The 21,911-nt window shown below is 40.5% G+C and overlaps 1 protein-coding gene across 2 annotated transcripts in view; it reads right to left on the bottom strand.

Annotated features, from left to right (window-relative positions):
- Positions 1 to 21,911, bottom strand: part of ABTB2 (ankyrin repeat and BTB domain containing 2) — a 195,074-nt gene that overhangs the window by 156,801 nt on the left and 16,362 nt on the right. Inside the window, exon 1 of one of the 2 annotated variants that reach the window (XM_077322137.1) lies at positions 2,551 to 2,773. The exons of the other annotated variant lie outside the window; for it this stretch is intronic. Coding sequence (XP_077178252.1) covers positions 2,551 to 2,587 — 37 coding nt within the window. The 5' untranslated portion in view covers positions 2,588 to 2,773. Of the gene's footprint in view, positions 1 to 2,550; positions 2,774 to 21,911 lie in introns of those variants that run through there. 2 annotated transcript variants of the gene reach the window in all.

Raw genomic sequence — 21,911 nt, forward strand, 5'->3', positions numbered from 1 at the left:
TGATTAGCCTATCTTGCCAGGTTAGCTTGCTAACTGATAATGTTATATTGTAATTGTTGTTGAGGGATTTTAATGGATTTTATTGGGGGTTTTAAAATGTTGTAACCCGCCACGAGCCGTAAGGGAGTGGCGGGCAATAAATCGAAAGATAATAATAATAATAATAATAATAAAAGAAGGTTGGTTACAAGTAATTTTTCTTGGGCTGTTCCTCATGTATAAAGCAGCCCTGAAAAATATCTACCAGTAAGGTGATTCAGCTCAGACAACCCTTCAAATATTACAGGAAGTTAAATCCACTATAAGAAAATGGGTTAGGAAACTTTTATTATGTCACCTTGAATGGTTTTGAAGTGATCTCTAAGGTTTTGTACTTAAAGGCGTCTGCTCATGCTGCAATATTAAAAAATGCTGTTTTAGACTGAGTTTGCAAGTTAGCCACCTATTTTCTGCTTCAGCACAAAGGAATTTCAAAGAAAACTGGTAAATGAAAACATCTTAAATGTATAGAAGATACCAGATTCAAGTCAGGAATTAACCATCTTCTTAAATAATTCCTAATGAGACAGATGTAAAGACTGCCATCCCAAATGTTTAAAAAGATGTGCAGTTATGGTGCTTTCATTCATGTAGTTTTGAAGTACCTCAAGCATACATCCTTATTTCTACCCCAGGGAATCTGTATGCATTCTTAGATGGAGAAGGAAGTTCCCATTTATATTTCCCTGCTGTTTGTTTCCCATCCAGACAAATTCATTACAAAACAAATGTATGTACCTCACTTTTGTACCTGGCTATTACTGCTTGCATGGTGATAATCTCTGTTTGGGAAAAACAATGCAGCAAAATCTAACCCACTGGGCTTAAAACTAAAAAAAACAATTAAACCTGATTTCCATTGCTTTCAGCAGGACTGACTTGCAAGTAACTTGTGCTGGGTCGTCATATGTCCAGTCATGGATCAACAGTATTTTGCTCTTTATGCAGGGCAAACAGCTTAATGTGTAAAAGAATACATATACATGTAGAAGAATAAATACAAAGCTGACCTCAAAAATGACAGTATTCAGAAACCAGTAGGAAAATATATCAGTCTCCCTGGACACTCACTTTTTACTCTGAAAGTCACAGTTCTTCAACAACAATAACAAAAACATTAAGTGTGCTGAATTGGAGTTAATTAAGATGTTTCTCACTATCTTTGCTGAGGCTTGAACAAAAAGTTAGGATTTCTAACCCATTACAGGTATTTATCATATTAATTGGACTCCCTACCAGTTACAGGAGTTTGCTAACTTAGCATCACTTTTATTGGTCTTCGAATTTGTCTTGATTAAATTTGTTGTTTACATAATTATATTTCACCTTTTTTCCTGCATTTCATGCTTTCTTGAATCCATTTTTTCATGCCCCTATGTAAAATGACTGCACAACAAGGACTTACTCAATCCTTCTGATGACATGGGCTCTACTCCTGTTTATTTTTGAAGAAGATCAAACAAGTTCATCCTCTTAGGCATTGGGTGGTAGGTCATATCTTGTTTATATACAATCACCTAATTGAAAACAGCTTGTTACCAACAGCCATAGGTTAACAAAGATGCAAACTTAGGGATCAGGCAACAAACCCAGATACTGACTTCTGTGCCCATGTCCACTCTGGCAATATTATCATAACATCAAAAATATAATTAGGAGCTATCAGTGTGGTGCAGAATAATCCTTACACAGATGTGCATTTCAAAGGAATTTTGTAATGTGTGAAATAGAATTAACTGGGCTGGAATACTTCAAACTGGCTTGAGCTTGAACATGAACTGGGCCACCTGACCTGGGCAGCCCAGGCTAGCCTGATCTTGACAGATCTCAGAAGCTAAGCAGGGTCAGTCCTAATTAATATTTAGACAGGAGACCTCCAAGAAATATCAGGGTCATGATATAGAGGCAGGCAGTGGCAAACCTCCTCTGAACATCTTTTGCCTTGAAAATCCTACAGGGCCATTCATCTTGTGTCACCTGTGACTTAGCAGCACTTTACACCACCACCATAAACTGGGCCAGGAAAATGTCTATGTGCATTTAAGCATGTCTCTTTTGGGAATCTACATGTAAATGCAATTGTACTAATGGCAAATATCTCTGAAAATCTAAACTTACAGCACATTCTAATGTTTAAGTAAAAACAGAACCAAAGGAGAGAACCTCTAATTACCACATAGTGTGAAGTATGATTAAAACCATCAGGTCAGAGTTCCTGTGTTTCACTACATAAATATACTAAGCTCTGCTTCACTGTTGTTTTAGTTGAGAGGTTTAATTCTATGAGCACATAATTACCATTGCCTGATTTTAAAGATGCGTCACCAAAGAGCTCAAAATAATGCAGGATTTGACTTTTTCAAAAAGTTCATTTAAACAATCCAGTGTATTTGCCTAAGTTGGAAATGAATTTATGGTTAGTTTCTTAGGTCTGCTTGCAGCTCTTTCTGAATTTAAATTGCATTGTAGAGTTATGCTACTGTTGTATATAAACGTGACTATGGCACTTACCACAGTACATTCCACGTTGATTACAGGCCTCTCTCATCCATAAAGGGTTGCAGATGTAGCTGAGGAATTAGATCTTACTGGTAAGGCCTTACTGATAGACATTACTGATAAGGAATGCTATCCAATCATATCATTACCACCCCACAAAGACGCGCTTCCTCTTGTTCAGGGGAGATGGGCAAAATTTCCTTCTTAAAGTACCCCCACTTGCCTTATAAGAAGTGCAGCCGCAGGAGAAATTGAGGCAAAAATAGAGTTGGAATGCTAGAGTGTCTCAGTGACATGTGACTCACTTCTCATTGTGTAACATCATGGTGTGACACTAAGGCAGTCATGGATCCTCAGGTGATCCTCAGCTTTCAACGTCCCTTCATATTTAAGAGCCTGAACAAACAAAGCAGGGAGAAAAGCTTCTTCCCACCTCCCTTCTTTGCTCACTGTGCTGGATTGTTTTATTTCCAGGGATGTCTTAACATAGGGCAATGTTCCAAAAGAAGAAACTCCATGGTTCTCCCCCTGCAGTCTAAAGTGGGACAATCCATTCTACATCAACATTCTACACCCTCACCTCATTGTCAAGGATGTGTCTGTCAGGTCTAATCCACAGCCGCTCATACTCCAGTTATCCACAGGTATGTTACATGATCCAAGAAGATGCCACCATATTAATATCAAACTTTTAAAAACATCCATGCTATCTTTAATTTTGCATGCTCATAGCAGCACTTGTTCTTTAACTTCTATTTTTAAACTTAGCTGCAGCTACACCTTACATTCTTTTGAAGTGAGCAACAACATCATTCATATCAAACACTGGATCGAGACAGCAGTTTTAGTAAATGGAAATGATGTTTTCTTCCTCTTCAGGTGAGTCAGTTGGAACAATGAAGAACAAGTAACAAAGAATCCCTTTGGCTAACCCTTGCCTTGGGTGGAATCCCATCAACGCAAGCAGAATTTTCATCTTAGCACAACACAAAATGATCTACCTCAAGATCTCAGGGTTATAACAATATCAAACTACTTCCCTATCACTGCATTTTAAGTGGCCAAACACGTTTTGCATACAAGGGAAAGATAACTCACTGGGGCTGAGACCAGTTCTCAGGCGTAAGAAACCTCCCCAGCCAAATAACAAAGCCTGACATGTTCCGGAACGTGACTACCTAAAGGAAATGTTGACACTGCCTTTTAAAAAGGGACAGATATGAATCCTGTAGATACAATCCATTTCACTCAGAGGGATTCAGCTGAAAGTTTTGGAAGGTGTGCAAGATGGAACAGGCAGTTCTGCACTGCAAGGACTCAGATTTCAGTGATAGAGCAGAGATGATTTTAATATGGTTGGTTTGGTTTTGTATATTCAGCAATGAATCTGGAAGCATTTAGGTGGGAAATACAGATTGTGGGAACTCAACACATACCTAAGGCACTGATCTTATTTTTCACAAGGATTAAACATTTTATTCCAGCAAGATAGCCTGACATTTTTAGTTCCATATTTGTTGGCCAAACAAAGAAGAAGATGAAGAAGAAGAGTTGGTTCTTATATACTGCTTTTCTCTTCCTGAAGGAGTCTCAAAGCGGCTTACATTTGCTTTCCTCTCCCCACAACAGACACCCTGTGAGGTGGGTGAGGCTGAGAGAGCCTTGATATTACTGCTCGGTCACAACAGTTTTATCAGTGCTGTAGTGAGCCCAAGGTCACTCAGCTGGCTGCATGTGGGGGAGCAGAGAATCAAATTCAGCTCGCCGGATTAGAAGTCCGCATTCCTAACCACTACACCAAGCTGGCTCTAACCACTATACCAAGTAAGCCCTTTGGTTTCACTAATATGGTATTTCATTTCTTATCTTGCTGCTGAACACTAGTAGCAGAATAAAAGTGGTACACATATTCAGGGCATAAGTTCAGATACCCATTCACATACAAGACTCATTTTCAAAGATGGAAAACAGAAAATCATAACCCATCACAGTGGATTCAATCCAAAGAATCTCCAGAATTTTGCTCATGGAAACATCTTTCCTACTTCACCATCTTCTTTCATTTCTGCACCATCTAAAAGCTTCTTCAGAAAGTCAGAAGAACCTCAGGAATTGTGTGAGATGTCTATTTATATGTTTTCCTTCTGAATGGGAACCAAAAGTGGCTATCAATATAGATAAAATACAACAGACGCAAACAGTAAAGAAGTGTGTGTGTGTGTGGGGGGGAGCTTCTGAGACCTGGGAATACTCAGGACATTAAGTCCCTGTAAGCAAGAAGATGCTGGGGGGTAAACGGTAATGACTGGGGAAGGCACTGGCAAACCACCCCGTATTGAGTCTGCCATGAAAACGCTAGAGGGCGTCACCCCAAGGGTCAGACATGACTCGGTGCTTGCACAGGGGATACCTTTACCTTTACCTTTAAGCAAGAGGAAAATAAAATCAGAAGAGAAGAAAACCAACTAGCTAGTAGGATTTTTCCTACTTGCCAGCACAGATATTAGCGCAAAAGCCACAGATTTCACTTGCACAATGGGTCAAGGGCACATTAGGTTCCCAGTGTGATAATGACCTTGATGACTGAAATATAAAGAAGATTGTGGGAGTGAATTTCCCAACTGAATTTCAAATTCCTGTCATCCTTATTCAGTAGCTCCAGGAAACATGTGAAACAGATCTGTCTTAAAGAATGGGATACCCAAAGAGAGTTTATATGCATATGCAGGATATCAGTCTGCTTTCCTGTTTGAACCCCTAAAATGCAAAATACATTGTAATCCAAGATCTGAAACAAGGCCTCTAAACTCTGTGTTTCATTTGGCTATGAAAAAGTCACAGTCTGGCTTTATTTGCTATTTACTTGGAACATTTTGTTAGCAGCTGTTGGAAGCAACTCAAGCAGACCTCTAACTTTGGGTTCTGTGGAAGAAGCTAGTTCCACTAATGAACTGGAATTTCTCCTGATGGTATTTAGGTCAATAAAACTGTGGTGGGCAAATCCTTTTCTGTAAAATGCAGATTGCATTAAACAGTTTCACATAAAGGATTTTTAAAAGAGCTGAATTATGCTCCCAGCCTGGAGAGTTCATTTCTTCTGTTTTTGTTTTCTCCCAAATATCCAAAGGGATCAATGGCTCCACAAAAGTCTGATGCTGAAAGCAAAGGAGATCTGTTCAAGTATGGCTCCCCTGAGTACAATGCTGAGCGTATTCAGTTAGCAAATCTGTCTGGATACATTCCATGTTGGGAGAAGCAAACAAAGTAATGATTGCATTGTGTTCAAGCCAAAACATTATCAGCTACTGTAATTTGTACTAAAACTAATAATTAAAATACACATAATGTGTCGGAAGAATGGATCTGAAAATATTATTATTATTATTTATTGAATTTGTTGCCCGCCACTCTTGGCAAGCCAGGTCTTTCAATGGTTTTCTGTTTTAAGTTGTGATATAAATTGGTTTGCCAATGCAGCTGGGACACTGAGAAGTTGAAGTCTTTTCTACAATCTGATCCCACCCCATGATGATAAGACTGAATGTGTAAGATCTGGTTTGGCAACTGAGAATGGGCAGAGTTCCCAACCCCTAAATATACTGCAAAAACACACTGCAGTATACAGTTGCCAGCTTTCAGATGAGGCCTGGACATCTCTTGGAATTAGAACTCATCTCCAGGTGACACAGAACAGTTTCCCTGGAGAAAATGGCTGCTTTGGAGGGTAGACACTATGACATTATACCCCCACAGGGGTCCTACCCCTCTCCCAAACTCCCCCCCCCTCAGATCTATGCTCAAAATTTCCACGAGTTTCTCAACTCACAGTTGACAACCCTACTATAGCATGTCGGATGCCAGTTCTAAAATGTCAAATCCCAGTTTAGGACATTTTAGAGTCCACCCTTCAAAGCAGCCGGTTCCTCCAGGAGCACTGATTTTTGTAATCTGGATGCCAGTTGTAATTCTGGGGGATCTATAATTTTCAACTAGAGATTGGCAATCCTAGTGCCTATGGAAATGTTTTGCGGATTGATATGCAGGAACACAGCTTGCTTCACATCCAGTGGCATATTTTTAAATGTTGTACCATGTCTTCTTCATATAAAAGTTGTAACAATGTTCTTGAATATGTGGAAATCTTATAATACTATTACATTCCTGAGTGCAGGTATATTCATTTTGTCTTCTTGCTTACTGAAAAGCAAAGTAAATTATCTCAACAGAATGATTCCCAGCACAGCTGATAGGGAAGGGTGCATTGCTGCACAATGAGTCACACATATAAATGAATATATAGGATGCATATTGTGCTATCTTGTGATATCTCCTACCGTGCCAGTTTACCACCCACATCATACAGCTTACACATCTGGATTGTAAAAAGAATTTTCTGTTTCCATGTAAAGACTGCTAGATTTCAAATATCTGAACAGACCTATTTTAGATTTACAACATTAGTCTATTGCTAGTTGTAGTGGAGGATTCTGTTGCGCAACTTCATAAACACGTTGTGAATGGCTATTGGGAGCTGTCATTTTGTAAACCATCTTGGGCAGGTTTCCCATGAGATAACGTTAATAAATTTGCTTCAACTCCTTGTCTGCAAAACGCTACACCCCCTTTAGAAGCTCTGGGACGGCAGGGACTTTTAGAACCATGGACCTTTCCTGCTCAGACAAGAATACCCGTGGAAGGGTATTATGTGGAGTTCATGCCAGTGCTGGAGTCGGTACATAGGACAGCCATCAAAGAAGAAACTAGGAGATGAAGATAACTTGTGCCAATGCCGGGAATTTAGTGCTGGATCATTTGACCCACAATCTTTGCACAGTGAGCTACATAATTCAAGCCTTTTAAGAAAGAAAAAAAACCCTAGAATGACATTTTATTTTGGTTCCATTCCATAAGCAATTAGAACCATTGGTTCTGTAAACTGTTTTGAAAAACTAGCCAAAGAAAACCACAATTGATTACCCTGAATGAAGAGGTCAGGCCAAACTATTCCTTAGAAATAGACTGAAATGTCCCCCTCTGGCGAGTAACCCAGTCAGATTTGTGTTTGCATTCATATCTGTATGACTGTAATCTCAAAGTGGTTCATGTTTTGAAGAAAACCATCCGTTCCCCTTGAAAACAAGTCAGTGAATGATCAGTATTAATTGTATCAACAAAAATGGCTAAGCAGATAATACATGAAACTTGGTGGTAAAAGACCTGAAGGTTCTTGAAGGTTCATGAAGGTTCAAATCACATCTCCCAAACAATTGAGCTAAGGCGAAAGCTACAACACTCCCCCATACAGTTTCTTGGATATTATGATTATTTATATTATCACATGGTAGAAGATAGGGATACATTATTTCTAAAATGGAAATTATGAAGCACAAATTCAGCCAGTGAACAAATATGAGCTCACTAGGCAAACATGAACTGGCACTTTCAATCCAGGCTCAGATTTACATGCCAAAACAGATATAATCTTTTTAGGTTAGCAGATGCTCTGAAGCAACGGTTTAAATCTTACTGTGCTGAAAGTTTTCATAAGTGTAACTTTCTTAAGTGACATAGTATCCCAATCCTTTTGTGATGGATTACACTTTAAAAGCTAATAAGTGCTGCATAAACATGTGACAGATTGTGAAGGGTTAATGTCTCACAGAGTCAGAGAACCTTTGTGTGAAAGGCTGCAAAAATGGATTTAATTTGATAGCATCAGTTGAGAAGAAAGAATTCAGAACTGACTACTGAGTCGTTTAGCACTGACTGAGGACTGGGAAGGTTGGCAAGGAGGAGTGGAAGGATCGTCGATTCAGGCCAGAAAACAAACACAGCTTCTAGTGTAGCAAAGAAATTCCCTGCCAAGTTGAAAAGTGATATAGTGCTAAAGAGTGGAGTGATTCCTGGTGTGTTCAGGGAAGGCTTTTAGTGCTTGTTAGTATATTCCTGCCTTCTGAAACCTGAAGAGTCAGTTAAACTAAAGGAATTATATACAAGTGTCTAGCAGATACTGAAATCAGTATCTCAAAAATTCTAAGATTTACAGTTTGTGAAATTACTAAATATCTCATAGATTCAAATGAGTAGCCGTGTTGGTCTGAAGTAGCACAATAAAATCAGAGTCCAGTAGCGTGTTTAGGACCAACAAAGATTTATTCAAGGTGTGAGCTTTTGAGTGCAAGCACTCTTCCTCAGACTATGAACTGACCATCATGACAGTGGGTCAATTCATAGTCTGAGGAAGAGTGCTTGCACTCAAAAGCTCACACCTTGAATAAATCTTTGTTGGTCTTAAAGGTGCTACTGGACTCTGATTTTAAATATCTCATATTTTATTCCAGATTGCATCCCAGAGGCTTGCTCATGTGAATGAGCTGTGATCTAGCCTGCTTATGCTCAAAGAGGCCCCCTCTCTCCCAGCTGAGGCATCTTTGGGTGCACTTGCTGTGAAGCAAAGCTGCTTTGGCTGGGGACATGGGGGCTTCTATGAGCATAAGGAGAACAGGTCCATGCGTGCTACTGGGATGGCTTCTCTGGGGGGTTGGCTGGCTAGGCAGGATATTGCCGACACTGGAGTCTCCTGAGGCCAGCACAAAGCATCCACTGGCCATTTTTAAAGTGCCCCATAAGTGGCTGTCAAGATGCTTGCTGGGGAAAGAATCCTGCCCCGCCCCTTCCCTCCCCTAAACCCCTCCCCTTCCTTAAGAAGACATCAACCCCATCCCCCACCCAACAAACTTCAAAGCTGCTAGACTACTTGCTTTTTCTCATTGGTATGCAGAATATACACTCCACATTTACAAAGATAAAACTGGATTTTTTAAAAAGGTGCAGAGTGCAGATACAGGATTCGAATTAAGGACATGTCAACTCGAATTCAGTGATAATTGAAAGTAAGCTCTGTGTGCAGAAAGAGCTATGGATATATGGATTATTTTTTAGCAGCCTATCCACTGTCTAGTGCAGGCTTTCTCAACCACGGTTTCATGATGTCCCTGGAAGGGTTTCTTGAATGGGTGGGAGTTATTTTATATATGAATATGAATATGAATATAAATTTGTTAAGCATTTATTGGGTGATGTGAACGTATTTGGCCATGTCAACCCACTTACCCTTCTCAAACTGGCCAGTGACAGGCTTGGATGGATAAGGGGGAAGGGCCCCAGGTGGGCATGTATACAGCTACACTTCCTAACTATATTCTGCATGAAACATCTGGGGTTTCTTGAAGCCTGAAGAAAGCTTCGGGGGTTTCTCAATGGTAAAAAAGTTGAGAAAGGCTGGTACAGTGCTTCAGTTTTTCATACAATAAACATGATTACACAGATCTGCTTTGTGCAGATTGGAAGATAATGGAGAATAGAGGCCTTCCTTTCTATTCAGAGTTTGGTTTTTGAAAAAAACAGAGGTGGATCACTTAAAAACAGAACAAATGACATGACAAAGCAGGCATGATGGTAACTGGCAGTGTTGCATCTTAATGACATCATATAATGGCACTGTTATATCAATATATTAAGAACAGCTGTATCAAACAGAGACTAACCCAATTATGTCATATTTACACTTGAGTTGCATGTTATTTCATAGCTGCTGATTCATATTCATATAAAGTTCATAAGAGCAAACCTAGAACATACACATTTACATCAGCTTTAAATAGGGATGCTGCGAATTCCTCAGCAAACCTGCTCAGTAGCTAAATGTACTCCCTTTGACATGCAAAATCAGACCATAAGCCAATCGGGAATATGTTCAAACTACACTGAGCAACTTGAGTAGCTTCTCAACAAGCTTGTAGATAACAGGTTGGTCCAAAGTTAACACAAAGCTAATTGCAGGATAGCTGGGAGTTGGATTTTGATCTACCAACCTCCACTCAGCAAAAGAGCTACATAGCGAAGTTCCAAAAGAAAGAAGAGCTTCTACCCTCAAAAATGAGTGGGAACAATAATATCATATAATTATAGAGTCATCGAGTTGGAAGGGGCCATACAGGCCATCTAGTCCAAATCCCTGTTCAAGGCAGGATCAGCCTAAGGATGCAGGATAAATATCTGTCCAATCACTGTTTGAAGACTGCCGGGGAGAGGGAGCCCACCACCTCCTTAGGCAACTGCACTGCTGAACTACTTTGATTGTGAATTCCGCCCAATACCCCTCCCTGATATCTAGCCAATACTGTTATACACATAGTTTAAAGCAATTATTGTGGGTCCCATCCTCTGCTGCCAAAAGGAACAGCTACCTGCCCTCCTCTAGGTGACAACCTTTCAAATACTTAAAGAGAACAACCTTGTCTCCTCTCAGCCTCCTCTTCTCCAGGCTGAACATTCCCAAGTCCCTCAGCCTTTCCTCACGGGGCTTGGTCTCCCAGCTAAAGATCATCCCATTGGAATGATGCCCAAGTCCCTGTTCTGTTACCTGCTGTGAAAGGGACAAGAATTACCACAGGTCAGGCAGAGGATCTTTCAAAAGAAATTTATTAAAAGCTGCAGCTTTTGCTAATTAACACCAGGGCATTTCCCAAATTGGTATGTGACCATCAATTTCAATACATGAGATTTTACATAGGTGTGAAATCCCACCCCAACTAAATCACAATTAAGTCACCTTTTCATTGTCCATTCTGGCACGATCACTGATAACATCTTCCAATGAAAATCCTTTAATAAAGAAGTATTTTCAGTCCTGGTGGGAATTCTCCATTTGTGCCACACTGGGTATTGAGAGAAGGAGTGGAGTAAAGGCACTGGTGTTAGCGTCCGGCACACTGTGTCACAATGCTTTTATCACGATTCCCCCAGATGAGTGTATTCTGGCCAGTTGCTTATGAAAATCCTGGAACATTGATCTGCTAGACTAAATAGATCCTGATATGGAAAAATACTGAAATGTAAAGTCTTAAAGAATAATGTTGTGACTGAGATGTAAAAGAATAATACTGGAATGTAAAATCTTATAGAATATTAACATCAATGGCTTTTCAAATGGTTTTGGCTTATGTACTAGTAGTTGCATAGAAAGAATAGTTATTATAAACTTATTATAAAACAAATAAAGATTTGTTTTCTACTTTTTGTATCTTTCCATTTTTATAAAAAAAATTATAAAAATGGAAAGATACAAAAAGTAGAAAACAAATCTTGTAAAAAGTAATAAATTCAATAAATTCAATAAATTCAAATGGTCACTCCATCAATCCTCGTTGCTCTCCTCTGCACCCTCTCAATTTTGCCCAAATCCGTTTTGAAGTAAGGCACCAGAACTGCATACAGTACTCCAGATGTGGTCTGACCAATACAGCGGGACTATGACATCTTGTGATTATATTCATTTTTATTTGTTATTAAATAGAAAGATTTTTATTCCGCCACTCTCCAAGGACTTGTGGCAGGTTACAATACATCAAAACCAGTAAACCCCCCATAAAACCCCATTAACTATAGCCCCTTGACAAAACAAAACAAGAATGGTGGCATAAATTCCCCCCTAATCCCACAGCAGATAACCCTAGGAGTGGGGTACACAGATATTAATGCAGAGCCTGAGGAGGGGCCCTGTTAATCTTAGCCCTGGCCTCAACCAAAGAACTGGCAAAAGAGTTCCGTCTTGCAGGCCCTGCAGAACTGTGGTAGCTCCCACAGGGGCCTCAGCTCTTCTGGGAGCTCATTACACTCGGTTGAGGCCATTGCTGAAATCCGATAGATGTTTTCCAGGGGCAGAGACTGGGAAAATATGTCACCAATGTTGGGATGTCATTTCTGGCCAAAACCCCAGAAGTGATGTGACATCTACTCCAAAATGCTCAAGGACTATCACAAATCTCTATAGTAAAATACATAGAGACCAGTGGGATTCTTTGAACAGCATAGTAGCCTGTGATATCACTTCCACAGTTTAACCAAGAAATGATGTCCTGGCATAAGTCCCATCCCCCCATCACCACACTGATCTGCAGAGGGCAACTGGGGGTGGTGGCAGGGGACTGCCTGCTGCCTAGAAGCTGACAATCTTACCAACTGCAGAGAATTCTTTGGTTTTGCCAGGGAATTTGGGGAACAACTATTAAATTAGTTCAGATTATAATGCAGATATGCCTTCAGTTTCTTTAAAAGTTTTATAAATGGGAGGAGGAGAACTGGGATAGTTGCAAAGTTCTTATAGTTTTTGGTTTAGCCTAGCTCTGCAGTTCTAAATATTTCTACATCCATCGGATGCTGACAAACTCCTAGCTGAAACAGGGCAGCCAAAGTTTAGTCTTGAAATTGTGGAGTTCTGCCTTACATTCAAGCACTCTAATATAGCAGGATTTTAGATTGGTTTTAATTTAACTGACAGCTCAAAGACATAATTCAGGATTTGATATCATCCTCATAGAAAACAAGAGAATGGACTCAGGATGAAAGCTCATAATCTGTCAATAGACAAAAGCTAAAAAAGATTAAAGTTATACTGTAGTCTCATAAATAATAATAGTAATTTGTTGCAAATGCCATCAAAATTTGAGGTAAGCCTGAGACTACATAAAAGTGAAAGATTGATAAGAAATAGCAATATATAAATAATAGTCACATTAACATCCCAAATATCAACAACTTTCCTGACACATTTCCAGAATTCTATCAGGACAGCAGAACAAGATGAATTCCCTCCTCATCCATCTCCCTTAGAGAAAATGTCCTTATGCATGACAAGTTTTGGTACTTGGTAACATCCTTTTAAAGATTATATACTGAGAGTTGCTCTGCTCTCAAGGAAACAAGTTCACAGAGACTGCAGTTTTATGAATGTTAAGTAGTGTTTCTGGAAGAGAGTTACCTGAACATTAGTATTAATATTTTTAGCAGTTAGGGAACTAATCTTGCGCATTAGATGAATTTTATTATGGCCAACGTTGCAACAGTATTTATTTTAAACATTTCTATGCAGCCTTCCTACCCAAATAAAATCCTCAGGGCAGTGAACATTGAAACACTAAAACACCATTAAACATTAAAATGTATATATAAACTAAGCAATTCAAAATATAGAAATACACATAACAACACAACTAGGGGCAGGACTAATAACAGTTATGTGGGATGAGATAGGTCTCCTCCTAACATTGCAGGGTTGAGATGTGGGGGTCACAGTTTTGTTTGGCACAGTTTTATGCATATTATAAGGTGACCAGATTGTCTCACTTTTGGAGGGAAATCTGGGGGCACCTGGCAAATTGTACTTTTGTTGAAATTAAAAATATATATATATATATATATATATATATATATTACAATACTATTTTTGCGTTCTATGCATTCTATGGAACTTTTTGTTGCTGCATATAGACCACATTTTTAATCAAGACCCCCCCCCCCCGGTCAATGGTGTCCCATTTTACCAATGTTAAAATCTGGTCACCTTAGCATATTATGGAACAAAACAAAACTGTCCAGATCAAGACATTGTGTCAGCATTGCCACTAATGCTTTCAACAAGCCTCAAGGTTGAGCTCAGTTTCTTCTTGAACATTCCCATTTGTCTCAATTCAGAAATAAGGCCCACTATATTAATTGGAGCTTACTCCAATAAGTATGAACACTACTGCAGCCCTGAATCGCTAGACAACTTCAGGTTGGTGTTTGCCCCCTCACCAGATACCCTTTATGGCTACCAGGTAGCATACAAATTATCTCAACATAGCACTGTCCTGTATAATTGCAACTGCAAAGCATAGAAAACTATCATGTAAAATTCCACACAGTGCCTGAGGTGGAAAATATTCTTGCCATTAAAATGAAAGCATAAAATGTAAAGAAACTTAAACCAAGTCAGCTCCACTTTGCATTGCTGGCTTAAAAGAAATGGTTAGGCTGTTCCCTCATGTTCTTTTAACTGAAAACCTGACACTCGCGTATATTTTGGACCCTCTCCCATCCTACCATGATTTCCTGTCTGAGTCTGCTGCCCATGGCAACAGAAGAAAATTGTACAGGCTTCGTGGATGGTTCCAGTCCAATTGAGTCTTGCCAGTTTAGCATCTTCTTCCATAACAAACCTATTACCTAGGTCTTGGCTGTGTCTCAACAGTTAACTTTGTGCTAGTAAAATCAATCTATCTTAATTTCTAAGGTGCTGTTTGCCTGAAGGCAGCACTGACCTTCTGCCACTGCTTGAAGAAAATACCCTAAACACAAAAAAATCTGAAGTAGCTACAATATAAACAGAAGAATTGAAGTTATCATTCCTGGTATCTCTGGCGTGTCATCAGCTACAAGGAATTTTTTTGGGGGGTGGGGAGTCTCTTATTTGGCCCATAAATCATTCTATATAACAATAATCTGTGTAAAAAAAATTGGGTAAGCATACAAACAATGATATCCAAATTATACTCAGGCCAACAGAGCCAGAAATAAATCTAGCAGGCTTCTAAGGGTAGATTTCAGAATGGGAATCACTAGAACTATATGTTGCAACTAAACTGTGTGCTTTATTAAAAAAAATAACTTTAATTTGTCCATATAATGGTGTACTTAAATAACATCACTACTTTCAGGTAGAGTCTGCAGATCTCCAGGTTTCCCAGTTGATCTCCAGACTACAGAGAGCAGTTCCGCAGGTGAAAATGACCACTTTCAAGAGTAGACTCTATGGGGCTATACCCCCTGAGGTTCACCCTCTCCCCAAACCCCATCCTACCCTAGGCTCCAAATCTCCTAGATTTTCCCAACTCAGAGCTGGCAACCCTGTCTACCTACAATATTCAGGACCAAGGGCTTAACTGGATCACTTTGAGTTCTGTAACCCAGAGTAGAATGCAATTCTTTCCAAGGCATATAATGCCCAGACATTTATTGTTATCCATTCTGCTTTGGAGTATGGATGGCAAATCAGTAGGAAGGTGCAACCTCCAAAACCATCTCAGCAATTCCTCAGCATCTTTATTTTTGCCATCACTACATCTTGTTGTACTTGGGGGGGGGGTCCTTATTTCCTGCTCCAATCTGGTTTTCCCTATTTGTACACAAATGTGTAATTTACAAACATATACACACAGAGTTTAAAGGTACTAATTATGCAAAATCTCATGAAAATGCATAAATGATGCCCATAGTGCAAAGAGAAATAATAAAAAAGACAAAGGACTTTGTTACTTTCTATATTATAGTAAAAGTAATATAATATCTTATATTAATTTCCATTGTGGTCTACAGAATTTTATTTTTGCAGCCACTATTGTTATATGGAATTTTTTAATGCAGTAAAAGCTAGGGACACATCATTCCAAAGAATCAGAATGAGGCCTTCAAGAACACCTATGCCTAGGAGAAGGTACTGTGGCTCAGTGGAAGAACTTCTACTTGTGGTCCCAGTACCCAGGGGAGGGGAAAAGGCAAAGAAGGTGAGGGATCTCCTCCATTGGAACCTCAATGAATACTCCTACAACTCAGTTTTTGGGACAAAATTGTCCACAACTTTACTAGTTACAACTTTTTAAAGCTTTGCTACAGCATGGGTCCCTGGATCCTGACACTGATTGACCCATCTGACAGTCGCTGAACTCCAGCCCCACCCCAGTCTGGGTGAGGGGACCATGGGATGATATGATACTGGATCCCACAAGGACTAAATGATCTCCCTTGCCATCTGAGCATGAGGGCAACCTGTGACAGACCCCAGGCTGGGCATGCGCCTGAAAACCCTCACCCCAAGATCCCTGAAGGGGATCCTGTGCTCAGGAAAAACAAACATGGAGGACAATTTTCCTAAAATGCATCTGGCCCCATTTGGTGATGATTAAACTGAAACAAACTTTCTTAATTATAACATCAACCATGAACCCCCACTGACAACATCCTCTAAGTGTGCTGTTTTCTCCCAAAGGCAAGGAAGGAAAGGGTCCAATGAGGAACCACAACTTCACAGTCTTGATAGGGTGCAGCTCCCTGGTGTACAGACCATGGGCTCCTCCTTAACTACTATGAAAGTAGCACAGCTGGCTTTTTTCCATCTCCGCCAATCCAAACTACTAGTACCCTAACTGGCCCTGGAAAACAAGCCACAGTGATCTACATGACAGTCACCTCCAGACTGGACTTCTGTAACTCACTCTATGCAGGGTCTTCCCTTATCTGGAAATTGCAACTGGTACAAAATGTGGCAGCCCTCACCCTGCACTGGCTACTGATTATATTCCAGGTCAAGTTTAAAGTGCTGGTCTTGACCTCTAAAGCTATACATGGGCTGGCCCCTGTGTACATAAGGGACTGTCTCTGCAAATATGTCTCCAGAAGAGCCTTGTGCTCTACCAATAAAAACAGGCTTGTGATCCTTGGCCCCAAAGAAAATTGGCTGGCTTGCCTGGTGGAAGGAGCTCCCAGAAAACATCAGGAGTTCCACAGGGACTATCAAACTGAACTCTTCCATAGTTGAGGCCAGTAAAATAGTTAACGTCTATATTAATGTCAGATTGGCCTCCCTCCTGTAACACACACCACCCAGGGTTCTGACTTTTAGACTTCTGGCTGTAATTTTAGATTTTTAGATTTTTGAATTTTAGATTGGTTTTACTGTGACTGAACTGTATTACTATGTACATGCTATCCATTGCCCTGAATTTGCCTGGGTGCAGAAGGCAGGTTATAAAATAAAAACACAAAGGGTGGCAGGGGTGGGCAAAAGAGCATGAAGACAAGTGTGATGGCATATGGTACTTTAAATGGTGCTTTAAAAACCCATGGTAGCATGGGTTTTTACATGCTGTTAACTGCCCCGAGACTGTTGCCAAAGAGGAAAGGTCTACAAATCAAATAAATAAGTGTCCATTAACAACAGTATCCCTGATTAACTGAGCTATGCAAATTCAAATATTTGTGTAAGAGGGGGGTGCACATATAATGTTAACTATGGGGAGGATCTGTGGGTAAGTGCTCCGTGCTGCAACTACGGTCCTTAGTCTGACTGCTCACATGCATCAGTGTTACTTTAGACAGAGGTGCCACATCCTGTCATAATATGGACCAACCAACAGAAAAGAATTGTATCAGCCATGTGGACAAACCAAATAAAAGGAAAGTACAAACAAGTATTGCATGCAGATTATAAAGTGTCAAGGAGAATTTCAAGCCAGCCAATCCAGCAACCTGGCTTGAACCTCACAGCCTACACCACCAGCAATCGATTTACTGCCAGCCTAGCTGACAGAAGTCTGGGACGTGGTGTATCACCTGGCTGCAGTAGCAGCTCTTTGTTCATCCCCAGACTGAGGATTTAAAGGAGCCACAGAGGATGCTGTATCTACTCCTCCTGAGCATCTAGTCTCCATAGCCATTCTTCCTGTACCTATAAATGCCCTATAAAGCTTGTTCCTCAATCCAAACAACATTGCTCCTGGTTTCTTTCTCTATGCTGGTGGCTGTTTGGGTCTTTCCTCATTTGACTGAAGCTTTTCTAGTAGCCTCTTAGATCATGCTTGCTGCTTGGACTTGATCCCTGCCTACTTTAATTTTGCTTCAGTCTTTGCAACTGATTCTAGAATCTGGCTGCAGCAGAACATTCTGCACTGGAACCTGACACAAGTTAAAAGTCAAATCACACTTCCTTTCCTGGCCTTGGCTGGCACCACATATCTAAATGCTCCCTTTCTTTGACGTGCTGGCTGATGTGTGTGTGCTTATGTTCCATTGATTTCAGTGACATTTAGGAATGCTTATAATTCTTGAAATTTCTACTTCCAAATAGTGGACTGGTGCCAATAGCATTGGCCACTGAATATTATTAGAGGATGAACAAATGCTAAATAAGCACGCTGGGATTAACCAAGCACAGAAATATTACAATATCATCAATAAATACACATTTTTTAATTGGGAAAAGCAAAATTCTATCACCAAGTTCTCTAATAAGAGCAGCACAAAACAACTGTTCCATTCAAAATAAATAAAACGAAGAGTATAAATAGTTCAAAATTAAGGATTATTTTTGCACTAAACTGGATTAATATAAATATCGGCTCTTCATGAAAGCTAGGGTATATTTAGCAATTCAGTGTCACAACTGTTCAAGTCAAGAGTTTGGCAAGAGCTTGCAAATGATGTCCAGACTAAACAAATACGATAAAGTGCGTAAAGAAGAAAACATAAGAAAACAATTATCCCATAGGTTAGTGTACAAGATGTTATTCAGAAGACACGTAGTGTCCTAATAGTGACTCGATCTCAACTTGCAAGTTTTGGCTATGATCATTGCCTTAGTTAAAAATTATGGGATGAAAATTAACAAAAATATAAACTATTATGGAAGTATATACTTAAGCAAACCATCAAGACCCAGTTCTACAAATAGACAACATACTTAGTAGAGTCTTAGGAATACAAAATGGAAAATTTTATATGATTAATTTGTCATAAGGCTATTTCCCAAGTGTTCGGTGACATACCTCTACAACAGTAAGGAAGGGATATGCTACAGCAACACAGGAGCCCTGAGCAATTTGGACTTCAGGCAAAGCAGCAATTAGGCAGTTGTTGGGCATAAGCCTGACTACACAGGAAGGGAAGTGTGTCTTTGTCCAAGTCTGGCTGGGGTTCATTGGCCAGCAGAGAGGGGATAGAGGCTGTAAGAAGGCAGCCTGGAAAAGCATGAGGGAGCACCATGGAATGATACAGTTCCTTTTATTCTATTTTACTGTTTGTATATTTGTATTTTATATTTTGTAAAGGCCTATGGCTATATACAAATAAATGTATCTATAATGTTATCAACGGTGTTAGCCACACTGAGACTGCAGTCAGAGGGGGTGGCCAATAAATCAAATAAGAAGAAACATAAAGGAAAAGGGGAGTGGAGGAGTAAGAGGAGAGCACAGCAAAAGCAGGAAAAGACACAGAAGTGGAGGAGGAACCAAGACTGGATGCAAGGAGGGCGGGAATAGGTTTGCAAACTCTTGCCTAGGAAATTCCTGGAAATTTGGGAGTGGTGCTTGTGGAGGGGTGTAATTTCAGGAGTGATTTCACATCAAATCTAGACAACAGAGTGTCCTCTGCAGCTGGCATTTTCTTCAGGGGAACTGGAGATTCTGGGAGTAGTTCCTACAGAACTCCACACCCTACCTGGAAGTTGGAAACTCTAGGAGTATAGGGAGGAAATGGCAGCAAAGGGAGAGCTGGAGAGAAGCACTAACCACAGGAAGGAGAAAGAAAAAGATAAGGAAGTGGAAGAATAGTCTATGGCTGTCAAGGGGTAGTCTGAAGATCAAAGAAAGAGCCGTGGCCGATCCCACTATAACATTCCCCCAGGGTAACAATGAAGCAGAAAAGACCCACATCCTTCCATGTACTAGTTTCATGGATGGACATCCATGATTATCCCCTCCCCCCTAGTAGATATTACAAGGGACCTTTTACAAGATCTTTATAAGGTATTCTTGCAAACTGTATGAGACCATTAGAAGTATAGCTAAGATTCTGGTCTAATAATATAATAATATAATATAATATAATAATATAATATAAGTATAAAGAAGCGTGTATGTGTTAGTGTCTTTTCAGTTCTCTTATATAACTTCTCACAATATGAGTATGCAAAAGCAGTCCTGATCCCAAAATGAGATCCAGATCTCAATGCGTGTCCCTACGAAAATGGCCAACTTAGTTGCCTAATTTCCCATTTTTCATTAGTAAGCTCTTATGTGGTAAACCATACTGATATTCCTGTTCCTGAGATGCTATGGAAGACCTCTCTACAATTAATTTCTATGCACTTATCTATTTGAAACTAGTCATGCCACAAATGCCACCATTTAATATAGAACTGCACATCATAACAAAATGATAGTATGTCCTTATCCTCCATGGTTCCTCTATATATTTGTGAAACAGCCTGGGGGGGTGGAACGTGTCCGGCTGTCCAAGTTGCACCCTGTTGGCCCTGCCCCTGCAGCTTCTGCCCTACGTCCCTGTACTCTAGCCTCTTTGCTCTCAGACACGTCTCAGTGTCTGGAGCCAGCAGCAGGTAAGGGGAAAGGGCCTGGGGCAAAGGGTCATATTGGAGGGCCTGCTAATGAGGGCTTCTTGGTCTGCTAGGCTGGGTCTGCTAACAAGCTGGCCAGCCCCCGCCCGCCTCACTTGATCCGGCTGCAAGCTGCAGCCCAAAGCCACGTTAAGCTGCCTGACTGGGGGCCAGGGGAGGGGACCCTTTCAAGGCCTGTTCTTAGGAAGCTAGTATATATATAGTGCAACTACACCTATTAACAGTCAACCCTGTAATACTGGATTTCAAGTTGTGATGTGACACAACATGGTTCACACAGGTTTGGGTTTTGCTACAACTTGGCCACACCTGTTCATTGCTCATCATGCAAAACAGAATTGGAGAAGCAACAGCATAGTTTAGTAGATGATACCCAGGAGTAATCGGGACACTTTCAAAATGCTGTCTTTAAAGCATAGAACATAAGAGCCCTGCTGAATCAGACCAATGGTCCATCTAGTGCAGCATCCTGTCTCATACATTGGCTGACCACGTCCAGCAACAGGGCATAGAAGCCAAAGCTTATTGCTTCTGAATGCGAAGGCTCCCCTCAGTCACCATAGCTAGTAGCCACTGTTAGACTTACCTTCCAGTAATCTATCTAATCCTCCTTTAAGACCAACAAAGATTTATTCAAAGTGTGAGCTTTTGAGTGCAAGCATTCTTCCTCAGCTCACACCTTGAATAAATCCTTGTTGATCTTAAAGGTGCCACTGGACTGTGACTTTATTGTGCTGCTTCCAGCCCAATACTCCGAACCAGCTGGGCAAGAGAGCACATAAAGCTTTTAAAGAGTGTGGGGGGAGAAGACTGCCCGCTGTGGAACTCCATATGGGAGTTGAAAGGGGCATGACAACTCATCCCCCTCAGTGACCCTCTGTTTCTGGTTCCATAGGAAGGTTCCATTGTAGGATCGTCCCACAAATCCTAGTCATGCTGAGGCTGTGGGCCAAAAGCTTCTGGTCATCAAATGTGGCTGACAGATCTAACATTATGAGAATGACTGAACCACCCCTATCCAGCTGGCAATGGCGAGATACAGGTGGGCAAAGGTGGGGATTCCCAGGAAGTGTCCTACCTTAGCAACTTTGCAAGCAGCTCAGCAGAGATGTTATGCCATATATCCACCAGCGGATGTTTAGTCTGATGGATCCCAAGTTGTGAAGCACACAGATTGTTCAAGTAAAATGAGTACCGTGTGGCAGACGTGTGTTTATTCATTCATCTGCCTTGTTCACATATAAAGTTTACACTGGAAGGAAATATATGGGTTGCTTCCATTGGTCTGTCAGTAGACGGTCCTGAAATATATCATAGGAGGCTTTTTCCCTCCAGTTTTCTGAAAGCTCTGAAGGTTATA

The sequence above is a fragment of the Paroedura picta genome, chromosome 2 (genome assembly GCF_049243985.1).
Source record: "Paroedura picta isolate Pp20150507F chromosome 2, Ppicta_v3.0, whole genome shotgun sequence".
In the NCBI taxonomy this organism is placed as follows: domain Eukaryota; kingdom Metazoa; phylum Chordata; class Lepidosauria; order Squamata; family Gekkonidae; genus Paroedura; species Paroedura picta.